Genomic DNA, 18,135 nt, shown 5'->3' with positions numbered 1-18,135 from the left:
AAAGCCAGTTAATTAGATTCTGCCCAGTTGATCCAATTTAAAATGAGAATTTGAAACTGCTAACACGGTTTTCCATTTTGCAATGTCTTATTTAGAGGGTTGTAGCTTTTTCATTCCGATAATGTAGGAGAGGTATAGCAATGTTTGGAAATGCAGCTCTGTCCTGTGATTTATAAATACAGTTCATGAGCATAGTTAAGGAATTATACTTTATTACAAAAATTGGTGGACTTTACACGTGAGAACTGTAACTGAACGGGCAGAGACGGTATATTAAACACATCAGAACATCATGTTGTCCAGCCCATCCTCCAGGAACTTCTTATAAATGGCCATGAACTTGGCCACAAAGGCCTCCAGGTGATAGATGGCTTTGTTGCCGAGCTGCAGCCGGTGCTCATAGTACGCCGCCATCTGTGCCACTTCAGCCTTCATGTGTCCATCACAGTTGCTCAGCAGCTCTGAGACGAGGCCCTGCAGCCGGAGAGAACAGGTACCGCTTTTAACACGCAAAACAAACAACCCACAGTTCTAAGTGTAATAATCCAGCGGATTGAACCATTAAGATGAGCGGGGGTGTAAGTCTCAGACTGCCTCCCCATTGATTTATATGTAGTGGCAATCCTAGTGTTTCACAGCTTTAAACTGGAATCTTTAGACATCTTGAGTGCAACAAATTCTGAAAAGTTTTTGGTTTTTTTACTTCTTTGCGAATTATCTAATTTAAATAAGGATTTGAAACTATATATAGATGTAGTCTTATGTATTTAAATATTTTTATTTTACTTTGTACATACAAATACACTAGTTCTGCATTGCATGGATCCTTTTAAGAATAGTTCAGATTCTTCTTCAAGGCCGGGGAAACTATAATGTACCTTGATCACGATTTCGGCAGGAATGCAGTGGGTGAGAAGTTCATAAAGTCTTGCACGGACTTCGAGCAACCTGAAACAAATACGTTCAAAATTAAAGTAAATTCACCAGTAATTGGGAAAATATTTCTGATTTATAAACAGCCAGGTTAGTATACAAAAGCATTTCTACCTCCAAGTAGAAACTGCAATAAAAGGAAGATAAGCTAAAAAGAAGATGGTCTGGAAAAGGCAATTTATTCTACTAGTTACTGTTGGGTACACCGTTTTATCTGTTGTGCAGTAGATTTCTGGTTTATTACATTTATGCACTTTCTAATCAAAACACTTTAGTCTCATAAACTAGTCTGGCTCTGCTTAAGCTATGTTCCTTGAAGGCAGTTTAATGAAGGAAAATTAAATTAAAAATTTCAAGCACAACCATCAACATCTAATAGATGCATGCAAATACTAAAGTGTGTTTTATTAACAACAGCGGGCTGATCTCTACCTAATATAGTTTTTGTCAGATCTAAATCACATATGGAGGAAGCCGGTGCAATTAGGAAAATAAATATTGGATTTACAGATGTTTGGTTGCTCACACTGTTCCCTTGAGGCTTTTGGCTGACTTTTATAGATTACAGTCACAATCTTTAGGGTGCTTATAATCCACAGAAGCATCAGTAAATGATTGACAGCATAGATATGAATTACACATCCGGCATTGTCCTGGCAGGTAACAGGCCAGGGTAATTGCACATTCTGTTGCAAGGCCTCCAGAAGTCAAGAGAGGGTGCTACCCACCCACTAGGCAAGAGTCCTGAGCTCCACTGAGGTTGAAAACATGGGGATAAAAAAAAAAAAAAAACATGACAACTACTAAACAAAAGTGTTTAAGCACATTAAATCTGTTATTCTTTACCAGGAACCAATTTCACACACAATCAAGTTTTAATTAAGTCTAACAGCACTTAACCATGTTTGAATAAAGACTCTAGATTAAACAAACCTCTCCAATGATGTCTTTCAATATTATTACAGATCTGCAAATTTCCATTTATGCAAATTACAATGAAACGTGAATGATTTTTATTTCTTGGTTTCATTTCACTGGTCTGCGTCAAAGGGAGGATTTCATATCTACCATAATCTTTGACTTACCCTCCCAAGTCTTCTGAACTACTGAGAAAAATAAACTGGAAAAACAGCATAATGATCAGCTTATCGGCCATGTACCACAGAAAGAGCAGCACATTCAGTCGGAAAACAAAGAATATTAAAAGGAGAAAACGACATGCAGCGAGAACCACTCCTTTCACATGCATGTTTTATCCCTGTCAAGTCCAAAGGGGCAGGTGACCGCTGTCCACCTTGCTTCTGTGTGGAAGTCATTCCTACACCTGCATCATCTTGTCTTTATTCGATGCATGTAATGCAAGAGGATGGAGCTCTGATTGTGCAAGCATAACTGCATGCCCAGAGGGGTTTTAAAGCATCAGGCTGCTGGTGCAGTGAGAGAGCCAGCTGTACTATTAAAGGGATTACTGCTCTTGTACAAATTGAAGGTGTACGTACATTATCATTATGCCTTTCATTCCCATTGGTTGTTTTTTGAGAGCAGTTTTGACTGTTTACCCAAAGCGCTATACCGGGACAGAGAGGGATCAGCATTAACTTGTACATTTCGATCCCTGAGCAATTCAGTCACAGTCGTAACCCCCTGCCTTCCTCTCCACATCATTCAGTACCCATTTTGAGAGGGCTCACCTCTGGGGGCTCTGCTGGCTCACAATGGCGTTGGCAGTCTCCTTCAGGTAAACCTCCCAGTCAGTCTCGGGGATGTCCTGGTCCACAGAGAAGGGATACCTACAGCAAACACCATGCAGGTTAGCCTTGGGGTCTCCTACAGTTAAAACGAACTACCCACCCCTTTTCTTCAGACAGCAATTACAAAAAGTAAGACATTCAAAGTATGAACACACACACATAAAAACTCACCACCACTTTAGCTTTACTTTTGTAATCTACCACCACTTGACAAAATCCTGAAATTGTCCCATAAGGGGAAGAAAAATCATTTGACTACCATTGCAATTTTTGTAAGACCATGTCAACTTTGTCCCAGTCTAGCATGCCATGGCTTTATTTCACATTTGGCCTCAAAGCCCTTGTATCTGCTCAACTGTGGCCCTCAGGAACCAGAGATAAACCACAGTACGAAGATTAAACTTAACTCCCAATGAACAGTGGCAGTGCAGATAAACACAACTTCACCTTCACCAACTTTCTATTGCCCATCACTCCTGTAACATTCACTCCCCCCTTCATGCTATGCTGGTGATATCATTGCTCTGAACCTCCTAGTTAATTTGATCCGGCTTATACACAGATAGATCGCACGCCCCATTATTTCTGTAAGATTGTAGAACGTCTACAGGCTGTCCATGCGGAACTAGACAAGGCAAATCGGGGGCGAGCACAGGTCGGACGAACGCATAATCTGCTGTAATTGCATGACTTCATCCATCCCGCGAGAACAGGCAATTAGCTCTCCGACAGGAATCTGCACACAGTCGAGTTGGGGTCTCGGAAAAAACATAATCTTGAGCTCCGTGACAAGGAATGCTTTTCTTTCGTCCCATTACAATAAATGACGGGCAGGTTGCGATCGAGCAGTACATTAGCAGTGTCAATTCATACAGGATGAAGGACCCACTGATAATGACATTGTTCAAAACCAGAGGACAAGGCAGGTCTAGCCCATTCAAGGAGCAGTTATATTCCTACCGAGGCTGGCAAGACCACTTTTATGTTATTAAACAGACAGATTGGAGCCCTTGTGGCCTACTCTACAACATTTTTTAGATTCCAGAAGTATTAATACAATGTTATTGACTCCATATGTCCTTAAATGAGATCAGTAGGGAGTTAAATTAATAGTTATGTTGCTTTTAATTGAATTGCTTTTAACCAGGGGAAAGAGGGACTAAAATTAGTAATGTGTTCTGTTTTCATCTGACTAGTTAGATGTTCAAATGTGACAAATTCTTCCCCATACCCATCAACTCCCTGAAGTCATTCTAAACGCAGTCATAAATAACAAGGCAACAAAAAGGGAAGTAAATGTAGATGTAATAGATAAAGACGTGATTTAAATTGGGCTCTGTCAGTGCCTCCAGGCAAAAAAAAACTAAAAAAAAACTGATGAGCTAATTTTTCTCACCGGTTTCTCTATATTGTTTGTGTTCTCGAAGTTCATCTTCCTCTCAGTGTCGGCAGGAACACAATCCCGGCCCCGATTGTCAGTCACCACACGCAGTGACCCCCCCCAGGCATCTTTTTAGTCATAATCCAAAAGCCTTCAGGAATATATTACCACCTAGCCAGTCACGTACGACGGCTTTTCACAAAAACTCCCCGGTGAACTACGTGAGAACTCCGCGTCCCAAGTTGCGTTCTGAGTCAGTGGGCCTGCATATTTATGCAGAGATTAATATTTATCGTGACATCCCCTAAACCCAAGACCGGTTCCTACATTTCCCTGGCGAGCCCCATCTTCAGTCCCTGCCTCCCCGAAATAATGTGAAAATGAATGCGGTGACTAATTAGAAAGTTTTATGGGAAGGATGTTTATCAGTCCCTCTGCTCCCTTTGTGTCATCACGCCGGCTGAAGGCGTGCACAGGCATAACACAGAAGGATCCCACTGAGAAGACACAGATTGGAAGGAACGTTTGGAGCCTTCAAATTGTGAGTCCCCCCTGGCCACAGAGACTGCAGGAGCTGACCCTCTGTGTACAGTGAATTCACAAGGCTCCTGAAATGAACATGAAGCCAAAATTGATCTTCTGCATCTTCGCGTTTAATATCTGAAATGCTATTTCCCAGCAGAGCGTCTGTAATAGTCCGATACTTGAGGAATGCTGATTCGGCTCGGGGAGTGGGTGATGCCGTATTTCCTATCATGGGTTTGCCATCTTGTGGACACACGTAAAATGTGCACGTTTTCTCGGTCAGACTTCAATTGAGAAGAGAAGAAAAAAAAAAAAAAAGTATTTATGGCTCACTTCTGCACTGAACAGAACTTTCAAATAGTTGGAGTTTGGCCAAGACTCCTTTGAATCTAGTTCCTAATTTCTCCCAACACTGCTTTTGTCTAATTAAAACCTATATGTTGATGCAGCGCTTTTCTTTAAGTTAGTTATCAAAAAACAGCAATGGCCCTGCGGCTATTCTTGCGTTTTATCTCAGCTCAATCCCATTGCGTGGGTCATCAGTCCACGGATGTGTTATCTCAGGCTGTGTGGTATTGATTGGTCACCTAAAGATCTTTGCCAAGGCTGCCGCATTAACATTATTCTCTCCCTGCTCTGTCTGCTTATACCAGGGGTTCTCAACCCAGGTCCAAGAGCCCCACTGCCTTGCTGCTTTTTGATCCAATGGCGTTCCAAGTTACTTAATTCTAACCTTAACTGAACAAATGAATTCCAGTGCCTTATATCATTTAAAATTTCCCCAAACTGAACACGTTCACTCACTGCTGCACACGACAGGCCTCGCACATCAGCAGGGCTTTGCGGAGATTGCACCCCGACTTCTCCGCAATATGCTTTGCAAGTTCTCCGGGGAGCGTCAGCCCTTCCTTCCGGCACACACTGCTCAGCACACTGCAGACCTGAGAGAGAGGGAAGGAGAGAATGAGATGCAGGCCCTTCCCTTTCATGCGGCACGGCAGAGGTACAGGCAACAGAGCAAAGAGAGAGCGCAAAGAGAGTCTTATTTTTACGTGCGCGTGTGTCTTTTAAGTCTTTGCTTTTTACGGATTGCTTTTATTGATTGATTTTTACTACAGTGGTAATAGAGTGCTTTTCTTCCCATCCGTGAATATCCCAAAAACATTTTTCATTTGGGATATTTCAATATTTCATGATCCTTCTGTACGAAACAGCTGTCGTCTTGTTAAACAGTCACATTAAAGATGGAAAACAGATTCCATTTAGAATTAGTCAAAAACTATGAAAAGTTTGGAAATCAGGAAAAAACAAATAAACAAAAAATAAATTCAAACTGTATTGGTTAGAGATTTCCCCCCGGGTTTAAAACGACAAGGGTTAAAAACAGCAGGCTTAAACTAAATGGTTTTCTGTCTGCATGAATCCAGTGGGCTGTGAACTATGTCACAGCGAAACGGTTCCCTCAGTTCTTTGCTAGTAATTATTCCTGTCACACTACAATAGCCCTGTCTATCTAGAGATTTAAAACGGCCCATTAAATACAAGGTGACATGTGTAATAGTGAGACTTCTTGTACACTTACATACTGTATAAAATAAAGCTGTGCCATTCAAAACTCCCTAGGGGGCCGGGGGAACGGTTCAGTGTAACTGGTCTTGCGTATTATAAAGGCCACACCACCATATTTTATTTTGTCAGAGGAGACTTGTAAGAAACCAATTTTGCAAAGAGAACACCCCACGTCAACTGGCATATCATAACATCTGTTAAACCAGAAGGAAACTAGTGAACTAATATGCAGCGACTTATGTAACAGCATACATATCCTGGTTTGGTTTCCTGGTTTACTGCTTTTCATTGTACCCAAGTTCTGGCAGTTTATGGCAGACATTATTGACTTGGTCTTCACAGACTTCTGTCCAAATGTTCTACATACAGACACAACAGGGATGTGACTGTTTAGGACCAAGATGACCACTGAACTGCCTTAACTGCAACCTTTCCCCTTCGCAGTACACCACTTACCTCTTCCACACTCGGCAAAGGGACTCTCACGGCCAGGCACCTGCTCCGGATGGGTGGGATGACTCTGGAGGTGGAGTTACAGCACAGAATCAGTCTGCAGGTGGACATGTATTTCTCCATGGTCCTTCGCAAGGCATGCTGGGCATCCTTTGTGAGCCGATCCACTTCAGTCAGAAGCACCACTGTCAAACAAGACGCTTTTAAAAACAAGTGGTCCAAAAAGAAGTGTGTGTGTTGGCATATATTTGGGTTTCTGTGAATTCCAGGGCACACAAACATCAGTCCTGTATTTTAATTACATATTTATACATCTGGAAGAGCTGGACCCTTCAATCCCCAATCCTCAACTAGCCTGTGCTTATATTGTCAGATGAAATGGTTACTTCTCTGCCACCCTTAACTAACTGAAGCATCTCGTTTTACCTTTGAATTCTCTTTGGGCGCTGGACTGGATCTGCTGAGACTGTGCGACTGTCTTGATCAGCTCCTGAATCACCACGCGGTCACTGTTCCCAGCATCACTGGAAGACAAATGCTCAGTGTTTCAGGCCGGCTCACAGGAGAGGTAGTAAATTATGGCATGAGTCTTTAAAAGTGTCACTGGTGATTTAGCAAACCTGAAAGCCTGCCAAGGACCCAGGCGGTATCTGAAGTCCTATCCTTTAACTGCGACATACATCCAGATACAATTTGTTAGCTAGCAGATTGAGAGCACTCCTGACAACTCTGTTTCATTCATCTACTGGTTGCAACTTAATAACTAGAAGGGCAACATGGCAATACAGGCATGCTTGATATCATCTTACATTGGTCAAATGAGAGTTCTGCAATTCTTCTTTTAACTGGAAGGAAATGCACACCTTCAGAGCAGAGTTTATATCTTATCAAATATTTGTCTTTCAATTCTCTTCCAGTAACCTCCCTCAAACCATATTAAACTCCAAAAACAAACCCTGCTCTCCATGTAGTTACCTAGGATTGACTTCAAGGTGGTAGTTGCTGGCTAATGTGTTGATTTCGATTTTCTTTTTGGATGGAGCCTGCAAAATGAATGGGGGGAAAAAGAAACAAACATTTTCTTCTTTATTACGAGTTAAAATCTGGATAAATACATATTTTAATATATACCACACATACAAGCTTCTCATGGATCAGAAGTGTACAGTGAGGGGAAAAAGTTTTTGATCCCCTGCTGATTTTGTATGTTTCCCCACTGACAAAGAAATGATCAGTCTATAATTGTAATGGTAGGTGTATTTTAACAGTGAGAGATAGAATAACTACAAAAAAATCCAGAAAAATGCATTTCAAAAAAGTTATAAATTGATTTGCATGTTAATGAGGGAAATAAGTATTTGACCCCTTCGACTTAGTACTTGGTGGCAAAACCCTTGTTAGCAATCACAGAGGTCAGACATTTCTTGTAGTTGGCCACCAGGTTTGCACACATCTCAGGAGGGATTTTGTCCCACTCCTCTTTGCAGATCCTCTCCAAGTCATTAAGGTTTCGAGGCTGACGTTTGGCAACTTGAACCTTCAGCTCCCTCCACAGATTTTCTATGGGATTAAGGTCTGGAGACTGGCTAGGCCACTCCGGGACCTTAATGTGCTTCTTCTTGAGCCACTCCTTTGTTGCCTTGGCTGTGTGTTTTGGGTCATTGTCATGCTGGAATACCCATCCACGACCCATTTTCAATGCCCTGGCTGAGGGAAGGAGGTTCTCACCCAAGATTTGACGGTACATGGCCCCATCCATCGTCCCTTTGATGCGGTGCAGTTGTCCTGTCCCCTTAGCAGAAAAACACCCCCAAAGCATAATGTTTCCACCTCCATGTTTGACGGTGGGGATGGTGTTCTTGGGGTCATTCCTCCTCCTCCAAACACGGCGAGTTGAGTTGATGCCAAAGAGCTCGATTTTGGTCTCATATGACCACAACACTTTCACCCAGTTCTCCTCTGAATCATTCAGATGTTCATTGGCAAACTTCAGACGGGCCTGTACATGTGCTTTCTTGAGCAGGGGGACCTTGGGGTCGCTGCAGGATTTCAGTCCTTCACGGCGTAGTGTGTTACCAATTGTTTTCTTGGTGACTATGGTCCCAGCTGCCTTGAGATCATTAACAAGATCCTCCTTTGTAGTTCTGGGCTGATTCCTCACCGTTCTCATGATCATTGAAACTCCACGAAGTGAGATCTTGCATGGAGCCCCAGACCGAGGGAGACTGACAGTTTCTTCCATTTGCGAATAATCGCACCAACTGTCTTGTAGCCCATTCCAGCCTTGTGTAGGTCTACAGTCTTGTCCCTGACATCCTTGGACAGCTCTTTGGTCTTGGCCATGGTGGAGAGTTTGGAATCTGATTGATTGATTGCTTCTGTGGACAGGTGTCTTTTATACAGGTAACGAGCTGAGATTAGGAGCACTCCCTTTAAGAGAGTTACAGCTCGTTACCTGTATAAAAGACACCTGGGAGCCAGAAATCTTGCTTATTGATAGGGGATCAAATACTTATTTCCCTCATTAACATGCGTTTTTCTGGATTTTTTTGTTGTTATTCTGTCTCTCACTGTTAAAATACACCTACCATTAAAATTATAGACTGATCATTTCTTTGTCAGTGAGCAAACATACAAAATCAGCCGGTGGATCAAATACTTTTTTCCCCTCACTGTATCATCTGACATTACAATGACAATACTAGACCTTATTTCTCAATCCTTTATTAAATTATGAATTTGGGAACAAATTCAGAGCACATTAGCTAGATTCTGAATCCTCAGAAGAACGTATTGCCTTAAGGAACACAGTACCGCTTTAAAGGGATTTTATAGATGAAATGCAATTTTCATTACAACAGGAAACAAAACTTTAAAGCCCAGTGTGTTTATCCAAGACTGCATTTTAGATATCTGTGTGTTGGTGAATTAAGACTACTGTGTTTCTCAAGACAGAATGATAATATTTACGGTGCTAACGACAAATACACTACTAAACCCGTAAGCAGCGATGGTTGCAGACTGTAACCCAATTCAAGCGACTGACAGTCAGTGTTTTCTGCTTACCGTTATGGACTGATGCTCAATGCGCAGCTTTTCCACTCCGGCCCCGTACAGCTCTCGTAGCAAACACATGATCCGCGTTTTCTTCCCAGCGCCTGATGGCCCATATACCAGCAAATGTGGGAAGTCTCCTCCTTGTACCTGCAATGGAAATACATTGAGATAAACGCTTATCTAATGTTGTATGTTTCCGCCCAAATTCAGTATACGTTTTAAAAACTTCGCATTTGTAAGCCAAGCTAAAGTTGCAATTTGCATTTTACACATTCGTGCAATTATTTGTATCGATGCGTTTCAGAATAGGAATCAATACAATGCATTATAGTATACATGCAAAAATAATTCCGTGAAAAGACGGCTGCAAAGTCTTCCACTCACCAGGTTTTTCAGCTGGCTGGCCTGATCCTTGTGATAATCCAGTTTGGCCAAAGAGGTCGGTCTGTATTTATCCACCCACAGACTCATTTTAATTCGGTGTGTTCGTGTGGTTTTAATATATGGGTTTATTTTTAGAGGGAAGAGAAGCCTAACACACTTGCTTGTGTTTACAGTACCGACATTCTCCCGCTAACTGCGCACAACCCGCGCTGTCAAATAGGTTTCCAGTACGGGGCGTCGATGGGGACAAACTGTACGCGAGGGAAACGTCTTTGAAAATCGTCCTCGAAGCGCAATCTCTCTTTTGTCAATACAGTTGAAAAGATCAGTTGAGATTCTGTTAGGAGGAAACAAAGTAAATATATGTGATTTCAAAATGAATAATAATGAAACAACACTAAAACTAACTTGGATTGAAAAACCAAATAGCCTAATTTAAATAAAACACATCTGATATACTGCCAGTGACAAATGTTGCGTTGGACTAGGGCCTCTCGGGTAAGAAAAGCTGATATTTGATATATGTGAAAATATGTAACTAGAGCGAGAACGATAATAAATGCATACATTTGATAGTCAAGTCGTTTCTCCAGTATAATGCTGTATAATAACGTTTAAATAAAAGAACTGTGTCATAAACCAACTTTATTGAGAAGGGATACAAAATGTTTTAACAAATCACAAACGATAGAGATGACAAGACAATTAAACTAACTTCTAATAATGCATACAAACAATGAAACACATTTAACATTAACATACACTCACCTAAAGGATTATTAGGAACACCATACTAATACTGTGTTTGACCCCATTTCGCCTTCAGAACTGCCTTAATTCTACGTGGCATTGATTCAACAAGGTGCTGAAAGTATTCTTTAGAAATGTTGGCCCATATTGATAGGATAGCATCTTGCAGTTGATGGAGATTTGTGGGATGCACATCCAGGGCACGAAGCTCCCGTTCCACCACATCCCAAAGATGCTCTATTGGGTTGAGAGCTGGTGACTGTGGGGGCCAGTTTAGTACAGTGAACTCATTGTCATGTTCAAGAAACCAATTTGAAATGATTCGACCTTTGTGACATGGTGCATTATCCTGCTGGAAGTAGCCATCAGAGGATGGGTACATGGTGGTCATAAAGGGATGGACATGGTCAGAAACAATGCTCAGGTAGGCCGTGGCATTTAAACGATGCCCAATTGGCACTAAGGGGCCTAAAGTGTGCCAAGAAAACATCCCCCACACCATTACACCACCACCACCAGCCTGCACAGTGGTAACAAGGCATGATGGATCCATGTTCTCATTCTGTTTACGCCAAATTCTGACTCTACCATCTGAATGTCTCAATAGAAATCGAGACTCATCAGACCAGGCAACATTTTTCCAGTCTTCAACTGTCCAATTTTGGTGAGCTTGTGCAAATTGTAGCCTCTTCTTCCTATTTGTAGTGGAGATGAGTGGTACCCGGTGGGGTCTTCTGCTGTTGTAGCCCATCCGCCTCAAGGTTGTACGTGTTGTGGCTTCACAAATGCTTTGCTGCATACCTCGGTTGTAACGAGTGGTTATTTCAGTCAAAGTTGCTCTTCTATCAGCTTGAATCAGTCGGCCCATTCTCCTCTGACCTCTAGCATCAACAAGGCATTTTCGCCCACAGGATTGCCGCATACTGGATGTTTTTCCCTTTTCACACCATTCTTTGTAAACCCTAGAAATGGTTGTGGGTGAAAATCCCAGTAACTGAGCAGATTGTGAAATACTCAGACCGGCCCGTCTGGCACCAACAACCATGCCACGCTCAAAATTGCTTAAATCACCTTTCTTTCCCATTCAGACATTCAGTTTGGAGTTCAGGAGATTGTCTTGACCAGGACCACACCCCTAAATGCATTGAAGCAACTGCCATGTGATTGGTTGGTTAGATAATTGCATTAATGAGAAATTGAACAGGTGTTCCTAATAATCCTTTAGGTGAGTGTATATCAATATCAAACACAGTAAGGATGATGAAGTAACTAAATCATTTTTAAATAGTTACATTTGATAGCAAGGAATGGTAATAAGAGCTGAAGGCCCTCATTCTATCATGACTCCATTCATTTTTCAGTGCTCTGAGGTAGTTATTTACATGGACCGCACATAAGTGATCGTGTACCAGTACTACTGTTACGCCAGGAAAACATTAATGATAAATAAATTACCAACTAGTTGGAAGAAGTGTTACAAATAAAAAGATGGCAGCAACACAATTTAATCTATCATTACTAACACGAATCTATAGCCTGCAGAAGCAAGCATCTGCCAAATAGCACACTGGAGAAAATGAGGACAGATCTCTCCCCATGACAATATAAATAATAAAGTGCCAACCTGTTAATGCCTGGCTTTACAATAGATGACAGACTGTCAAGATGCTGTATGGCCAGTTATGAAAAAAGATAAGAGAATTCACAAAGAATGTGACTTTAAAATCCCCTTGCTACTATTTTTCTAAAAAAGCAATGCAATAGGCATTGAATAAAAGCAATATTAAATACCTAGTATCCTGGGAGTTCAATTGTAATGCTACTTTAATCACTTTCAATTATATTCTGCAAATGGTACTTTTCTTCTTTCCATGACAACGGTAGTAGTAAATCTTTGGATTAAAACAGTTCTGTTCGTCTCACGCAATTCATTATTTAAAAAAAAAAAAGCTTTTTGTACATAGTGGCCCATATTCATAGAATGCTAACATCATGTTCAATTTACCACCCAAGTTTAAAAAGATGAAAAACAAACACTCTGTGGTATAAAAAATGTAAAGACAAGAATTGTATTAACTTTTAATTTAATTTAGCACAATTATGTGACACTTCCTCACTTATTACATTTTGTTTGACCACATTAGGAAAAACAGATGTTAACAGTTTGATGGTAAATGTTTTATGAATATGGCCCAGTATGTGGTAACAGCAGTTTGTTCAAGAAATATCTCAATGCTTATATTGAACAGCATTGTTGGCAAATAATTTAATACACTGTGTCCCACAAACTGAATACTGATGCTGCATATATAAGTGAATTAATTAAATAGTCCCAAAGTTAATGTCATCATACTTTATGCCATCCATACAAACACACAAAAACAATACTTTAAATAATTTAAGTATAGACAGTTTTTCTTTAAAATACAATGAGACTTTATTGCTTGGAACAAAAATGATTGCACTTTGTATTCACAATCCATGTCTTTCCCACACCTGAAATATAAAAATAAAAAAATGTAACTACACGGCAGATTTCATATAATGCATTTAAAACCTTCTGAAGTGTATGCAGTTGGAAATATAAACTTTTCTTAATATTCTGTACCATGTAATTTACACCAAGGGTAACATTGTGAAAATGTATACTGACTATATTGAATTACAAATAGGTAAACAAGCAAAGGTGTGTTATGTCTAGCTATACAACTCAAATGAAAGCTATCATTATGCCAGGATCTACTACATTTTTAACTATCATTTGCCAAGCTTTTTGGATATCAAACTTTTCGTTTTGCTCAACCAGTGGGATTCTGGAGGGTGTTTTTTGAAACAATAATTGAGACAATAATATGTGGACAGAGCTTCTCAGTACACTGGTCAGCTCTATGTATATTCTTTAAGGCTATTGATTAGACTTTGGACAATATTTGGGTTACCTTGGCAGCAGCTCTGTGGACTAAAGTATGCCTGAGACCCAGCAGATTAATGTCTCTCGAATAGCCTCCACCAATCACGGTGGCCAAAGGAATCCCTTTTCCAACAACCATGTCAATAACACACATGTCTCTCTGATAAAGACCTGCAAATCAAAAACAACAACAAAGAAACACAAACCATTTGTAATTTGAAATTATATTTCTCATGTACTGGAGTAATTCCATTTGTACCTTCATCTGTCATCCGGAGCCTCCCTAGTTCATCGTCTCTATGGGGGTCAACGCCGGCATCATACAACACCAAGTCGGGACGGAAACTGTCCAGCACCCAAGGGAGGTGGGTCTCAACTGAGAAAGAAGAATACATATAAAAATGTCCAAAATTTCCCATGGGGAGTGATAAAAATAGACTAGTTCTTATGCATTTTAGTTAAAAAAGGCTCCCACACACACTAATTTTAGGAAGGTTTAATTATTATGAGGAAGAGGGCTGGAGTAATACCTTTTCATTTGTAGCTGCGATAGTACGTGGTGTGCTGGCATAGAGTGGAATGAGGTTTTTAGTCATACATTTTCTGCAGCCAGTGATGATAAATATAAGTTATATTTAGGATTGACTTTGTAAACTGTACATTTGTTGGATTTGATTAAGCAAGAGAAGAAGCGCTGTCTAAGAGAGTAGCAGAGGATCACCTGTCGCGATGTAATCCTCGTCTCCCATGGCCTCGTCCACGCTGACGTCCAGATCGCTCTGCTGTTTCCGCACGGGGAAGTTTTTCCCGCAGTGGATGGAGAACGTGAAGACGCGCGACTCCTCCCTGAAGATATAAGCAGTGCCGTCTCCCTTTGTCACGTGAAAGTAGACCGACACCAAACTGAGCCTTTTAGAAGCAGGTGGATTAACAGCTCCTAATTATTTATGCTCCTCATTTTGTGAGGCTCATTATTCAACCTGCAACCCCCTGCTCTTGCCTTATATTAAGAAAAATCACAATATGAAATAAGCATGGAATGTAGTGTCAACAATAAGAAGGGCACAGCCAAGACACAGTCACACTCAAGAGCCTGATCACTCAGGACAGAGACGTGCACAAGTGAACTGGTTCTTACTCCTTGAGCTTCCTACAACAAAGTAATCTGGAAGATCTCAGAATGATTGTGCCAACGGTTCTCTTTCCTTGGTACCAAGTTTGATGCAAGCGGCATACATGACCCCACAGTACCTGATGTACATCCAAGTCGATGATAAGGACCTTCCTTTTGGCTCCAGAGCTGTCCATGCACTGTTTTGCAGTCACGGCCAGGTCGTTAAGCAGACAGAATCCGGCTCCGTAGCTGGGGAAAGCATGGTGAGTTCCTCCAGCTGTACTGCATGCAAGACCTCTTTGCAGTGCAATGTTGGCAGCTAGAACTGTGCCACCTGTTTTAAAACATAGTTAAGTCACATGCTCATCTGTTAGTCATAATTAACAGCTATGTATGTTTCTTCATACCCTGAAAGTAGTCAGGATACAGGATGTTAGGCTTAGTTTTAAGCAGGGGTGATGGATTTAGAACTGTACACTTCCAAACCATCTGTGTACGGAACCCATAAGTTAGAGGTCTCTTCGTTGTGTGATCTGTGCAAAAACCACCTTGCAAAAACATCAAGCTGGAATCTAACAAGTAATAATTCAAACTTCCTGCAAAAAGCAACCCAATGGACCTTTCCGTAGAATAATTCATAGAGAAACTCTGGCACTGGCTGAGCTGACCGCCTTTGTAGGATTTTCCCCTCTCCCCTGTCGACTGTGTTGGAAAGGACACTTGGCTGCATTTAAACCACTCCGTAGGAGGTGGCAGAAGAAGAAGGAAAAGAGAGGAAATGCCTTTCACAGCGAAGTGCAAATGTAACATGTCCATTTATAGAAAGTCTGTTTTCAACTTCACTGTAAAGGAATGAGTAAGAGCTTCAGTCATTTTTGAATCCAGAGTCTATTTTTGAAGCAAATGGATTGTGAAATTCAGGCTGTCGACAGGTCAGCAATTAAACCCTTCCAAAGATGCCAAACTCAGGTCTCTAAAGAGAGGCATAAGGGTGCATAAATGTCAGACACTCTTTCTTTCACCCACGCCATTGTTCTTTCTGTTACTAAAATAGAAACAGAAAATAGCATAGGATTGTGACATTTGTTTTTCTATTGCGTACACACAGGTGCAGGCAGTATGGAATTGGGGAGCCTGAATTTTACATTGTTTGGGTCAGTAAGAATCAGTTCTTACCTGTCTCATAGCGGCAGCGGCTCACTATCCCTTCACTCCAGAGGAATCCTGTTCTCCTCTGCTCCTCTGGGCTGGTCTTTCCATTCAGCAAGCTCTCCAGGTAGTCCTCAGTGTGCACACTGCTAAGCACACCTTTGGACACCCACTGAGGGGTCCACACCTGTACAATAAAAGGAAGTTTGGGTACGCGGAACAGTTTTTGTCCTGATATTGTTAAACAAATAAAATAATTTGAGTTTTCTGACATCTGGCCAGGTTTCACTACATTTGTTTACAAGACCAAAACAGTGTTTACAAGACAGGTGCCTTCAAACTGTGCAAACCGAATCAGTTATTTAACACCACTTACCTGTTTTTCTGATATAATTTGATCTTTAAGGAGGAAGTGCATAACCTTTGAAAACTTCTCCATTGGAAATCTGTGATTTGGCGGTAGATCGCAAGCATATTTACTGTGATGAACAACTGGAAGACCACCGGAGCCCTCTTTAACCTGCGGAGAAGCACAATGTATTAGTCTGGGAGGATATTTTCCTATAACAATGACCTACTACTGGGCCAAAATATGTTTTATTCCAATCCAATTCCATAGGTCGCTCTAACTCTAATTAGTTTCTTAAGACGCTTGGCAATCAATTAAGCACGCCACTTTTTCAATTAACAGAACTGTGGTCCTTGAGAGGTGAAGGTTTCCAAATGATCCCCGATTACTGAATGTCTTTAGAAACACAAACATCACTGTAAGTGATTGGGGCTTTCCAGTACCAGGGCTGCAGCACCTTTACCAAAACTGTGATTTGTACTGAGGCAGGTAAATCTCATGGAAATGCGAATATACTCCAACAAACAACTACGCTAATACGATTGGATTATAAAGTCATGCCCCTTTGTATCGCACTGAAAAAGCATACCAATTACCTGCGAAGCACTATTGATTCATTTAAACAAGCACATTTTAGATAGAGCTGTAGTGCTTGCATTGCACAAATACTTACTTCAGTCTGCAAGCATCTCTTCCAGCAGTCATGCTGGACACCTTTCCTCAAAAACGTACCTTTAAAACTAAACGCATTTCCACACAATGCATTCGGCTTTGCACTTATAATGTTCATTGTTTGAATTGGTTAAGCGTATGTGTGTCTGTACAGCAGCATCGGCTGGTGAGAAACAAGACATCACCGTATCATGACGTCTGCACCACGTACTGCTGTTGTATCTAATGGAAATAAATGCAGCAACATGTGTGTATTTTTAGTAAAAGCTCCTATCCTTTTAGATGTTGCTCCTCAGATAGACGCGAATAACCCAGTCCCAGGAAAGGACACTACAACGCTAAACTGCCGAGCGCCATGTTTGCTAAGGTAGGAACTCAATGTCATTGGCATCAGTTGCCTTACTTTCTACTTTGTAGCGGAGCACTGGCAAACTGTGTCGAAAGAAACCATTTTTACTAAGGTAACATAGTCAGGGTTGGTTTTGATGTATATATATATATATATATATTACAACTGTCCACTGAACTATGACCACAGGTATGAACCCACACAAGCGCATTTTGGTTGAAACGTGAACATATTTTATCTGTAGCTCGGATCTGAAAATGATTGATCTACAAAAGACGTTTAGTGTTGAAACACAGTGTTACGTTTGCGCACTAGCCACTAGGTGGTAGCAAGAATCAAATATTTGATTTTGAATTGAAACGTGTTTGGTTTATTTGAGCATGTTTCTATATACAGTTAGGATCATTAAGCAAGGAAGCAAGCACAGAAGCAAAAGGCATTGCAAGGCTGTTCTTTTCTCCTTGGAGACTCCTCATAAGGCATGCAAAGGCCTAATAAAATAAGACATACAACTTGCTTTTGAAGTTTTGCAGTTTTCCGCACCTTATTCAAGACTTTCAAATGTATTGCAAGAATGCAGTGTGGAATTTAACTTCCATTGAAAGCACTGTACTGGATATTGTCGTTACAAACTGCATATGTTTTTCTTGGCATTTACTAGTTTTGTTTGTGGATCACCAGGCCAGAGAGGTTTTCTTAATTTGAAGTGATCTAAAAACTGCCTTCATATATTTACATACACACAATAGTGGTTTAAAATATCTATAATCTGAGTTGCCTTGTAGGTG

At 40.9% G+C, this 18,135-nt stretch overlaps 2 protein-coding genes across 2 annotated transcripts; both read right to left on the bottom strand.

The window, feature by feature from the left end:
* Positions 1-195: 195 nt before the first annotated feature.
* rfc3 (replication factor C (activator 1) 3) lies at positions 196-10,274 on the bottom strand. The gene is made up of 9 exons (XM_066699755.1): positions 10,054-10,274; positions 9,679-9,816; positions 7,588-7,655; positions 7,039-7,136; positions 6,616-6,797; positions 5,395-5,531; positions 2,625-2,723; positions 879-948; positions 196-474 (listed from the first exon to the last, which is right to left on the bottom strand). Exons 1-9 carry the CDS (start codon positions 10,138-10,140, stop codon positions 283-285), a joined length of 1,071 nt encoding a protein of 356 aa, XP_066555852.1. The 5' UTR covers positions 10,141-10,274; the 3' UTR covers positions 196-282.
* A 2,941-nt stretch (positions 10,275-13,215) lies between these two features.
* Positions 13,216-17,364, bottom strand: hdac12 (histone deacetylase 12). Its single transcript, XM_066699753.1, has 8 exons — positions 17,000-17,364; positions 16,354-16,497; positions 16,005-16,164; positions 14,966-15,162; positions 14,436-14,586; positions 13,974-14,090; positions 13,743-13,885; positions 13,216-13,299 (listed from the first exon to the last, which is right to left on the bottom strand). The coding sequence occupies exons 1-8, from the start codon at positions 17,114-17,116 to the stop codon at positions 13,276-13,278; spliced, it is 1,053 nt and encodes a 350-aa protein (XP_066555850.1). The 5' UTR covers positions 17,117-17,364; the 3' UTR covers positions 13,216-13,275.
* Between the last annotated feature and the right edge of the window lie 771 nt (positions 17,365-18,135).

The sequence above is a fragment of the Amia ocellicauda genome, chromosome 3 (assembly GCF_036373705.1).
Source record: "Amia ocellicauda isolate fAmiCal2 chromosome 3, fAmiCal2.hap1, whole genome shotgun sequence".
NCBI classification, from domain to species: domain Eukaryota; kingdom Metazoa; phylum Chordata; class Actinopteri; order Amiiformes; family Amiidae; genus Amia; species Amia ocellicauda.
This window is presented reverse-complemented; position numbering and strand designations above follow the sequence as displayed.

Excerpts from the sequence above, each read along its gene's own strand:
- rfc3 (XM_066699755.1), bottom strand. The coding sequence starts at position 10,140 with ATGAGTCTGTGGGTGGATAAATACAGACCGACCTCTTTGGCCAAACTG. Across the intron at positions 5,532-6,615 it reads CTTTGCCGAGTGTGGAAGAG|GTCTGCAGTGTGCTGAGCAG; the intron begins GTAAGTGGTGTA and ends CCTCTCTCTCAG. Across the intron at positions 949-2,624 it reads AGCCAGCAGAGCCCCCAGAG|GTTGCTCGAAGTCCGTGCAA; the intron begins GTGAGCCCTCTC and ends TATTTGTTTCAG.
- hdac12 (XM_066699753.1), bottom strand. The coding sequence starts at position 17,116 with ATGAACATTATAAGTGCAAAGCCGAATGCATTGTGTGGAAATGCGTTT. Across the intron at positions 16,165-16,353 it reads AAATTATATCAGAAAAACAG|GTGTGGACCCCTCAGTGGGT; the intron begins GTAAGTGGTGTT and ends TTTATTGTACAG. Across the intron at positions 13,886-13,973 it reads GCTCCGGATGACAGATGAAG|GTCTTTATCAGAGAGACATG; the intron begins GTACAAATGGAA and ends TTTGATTTGCAG.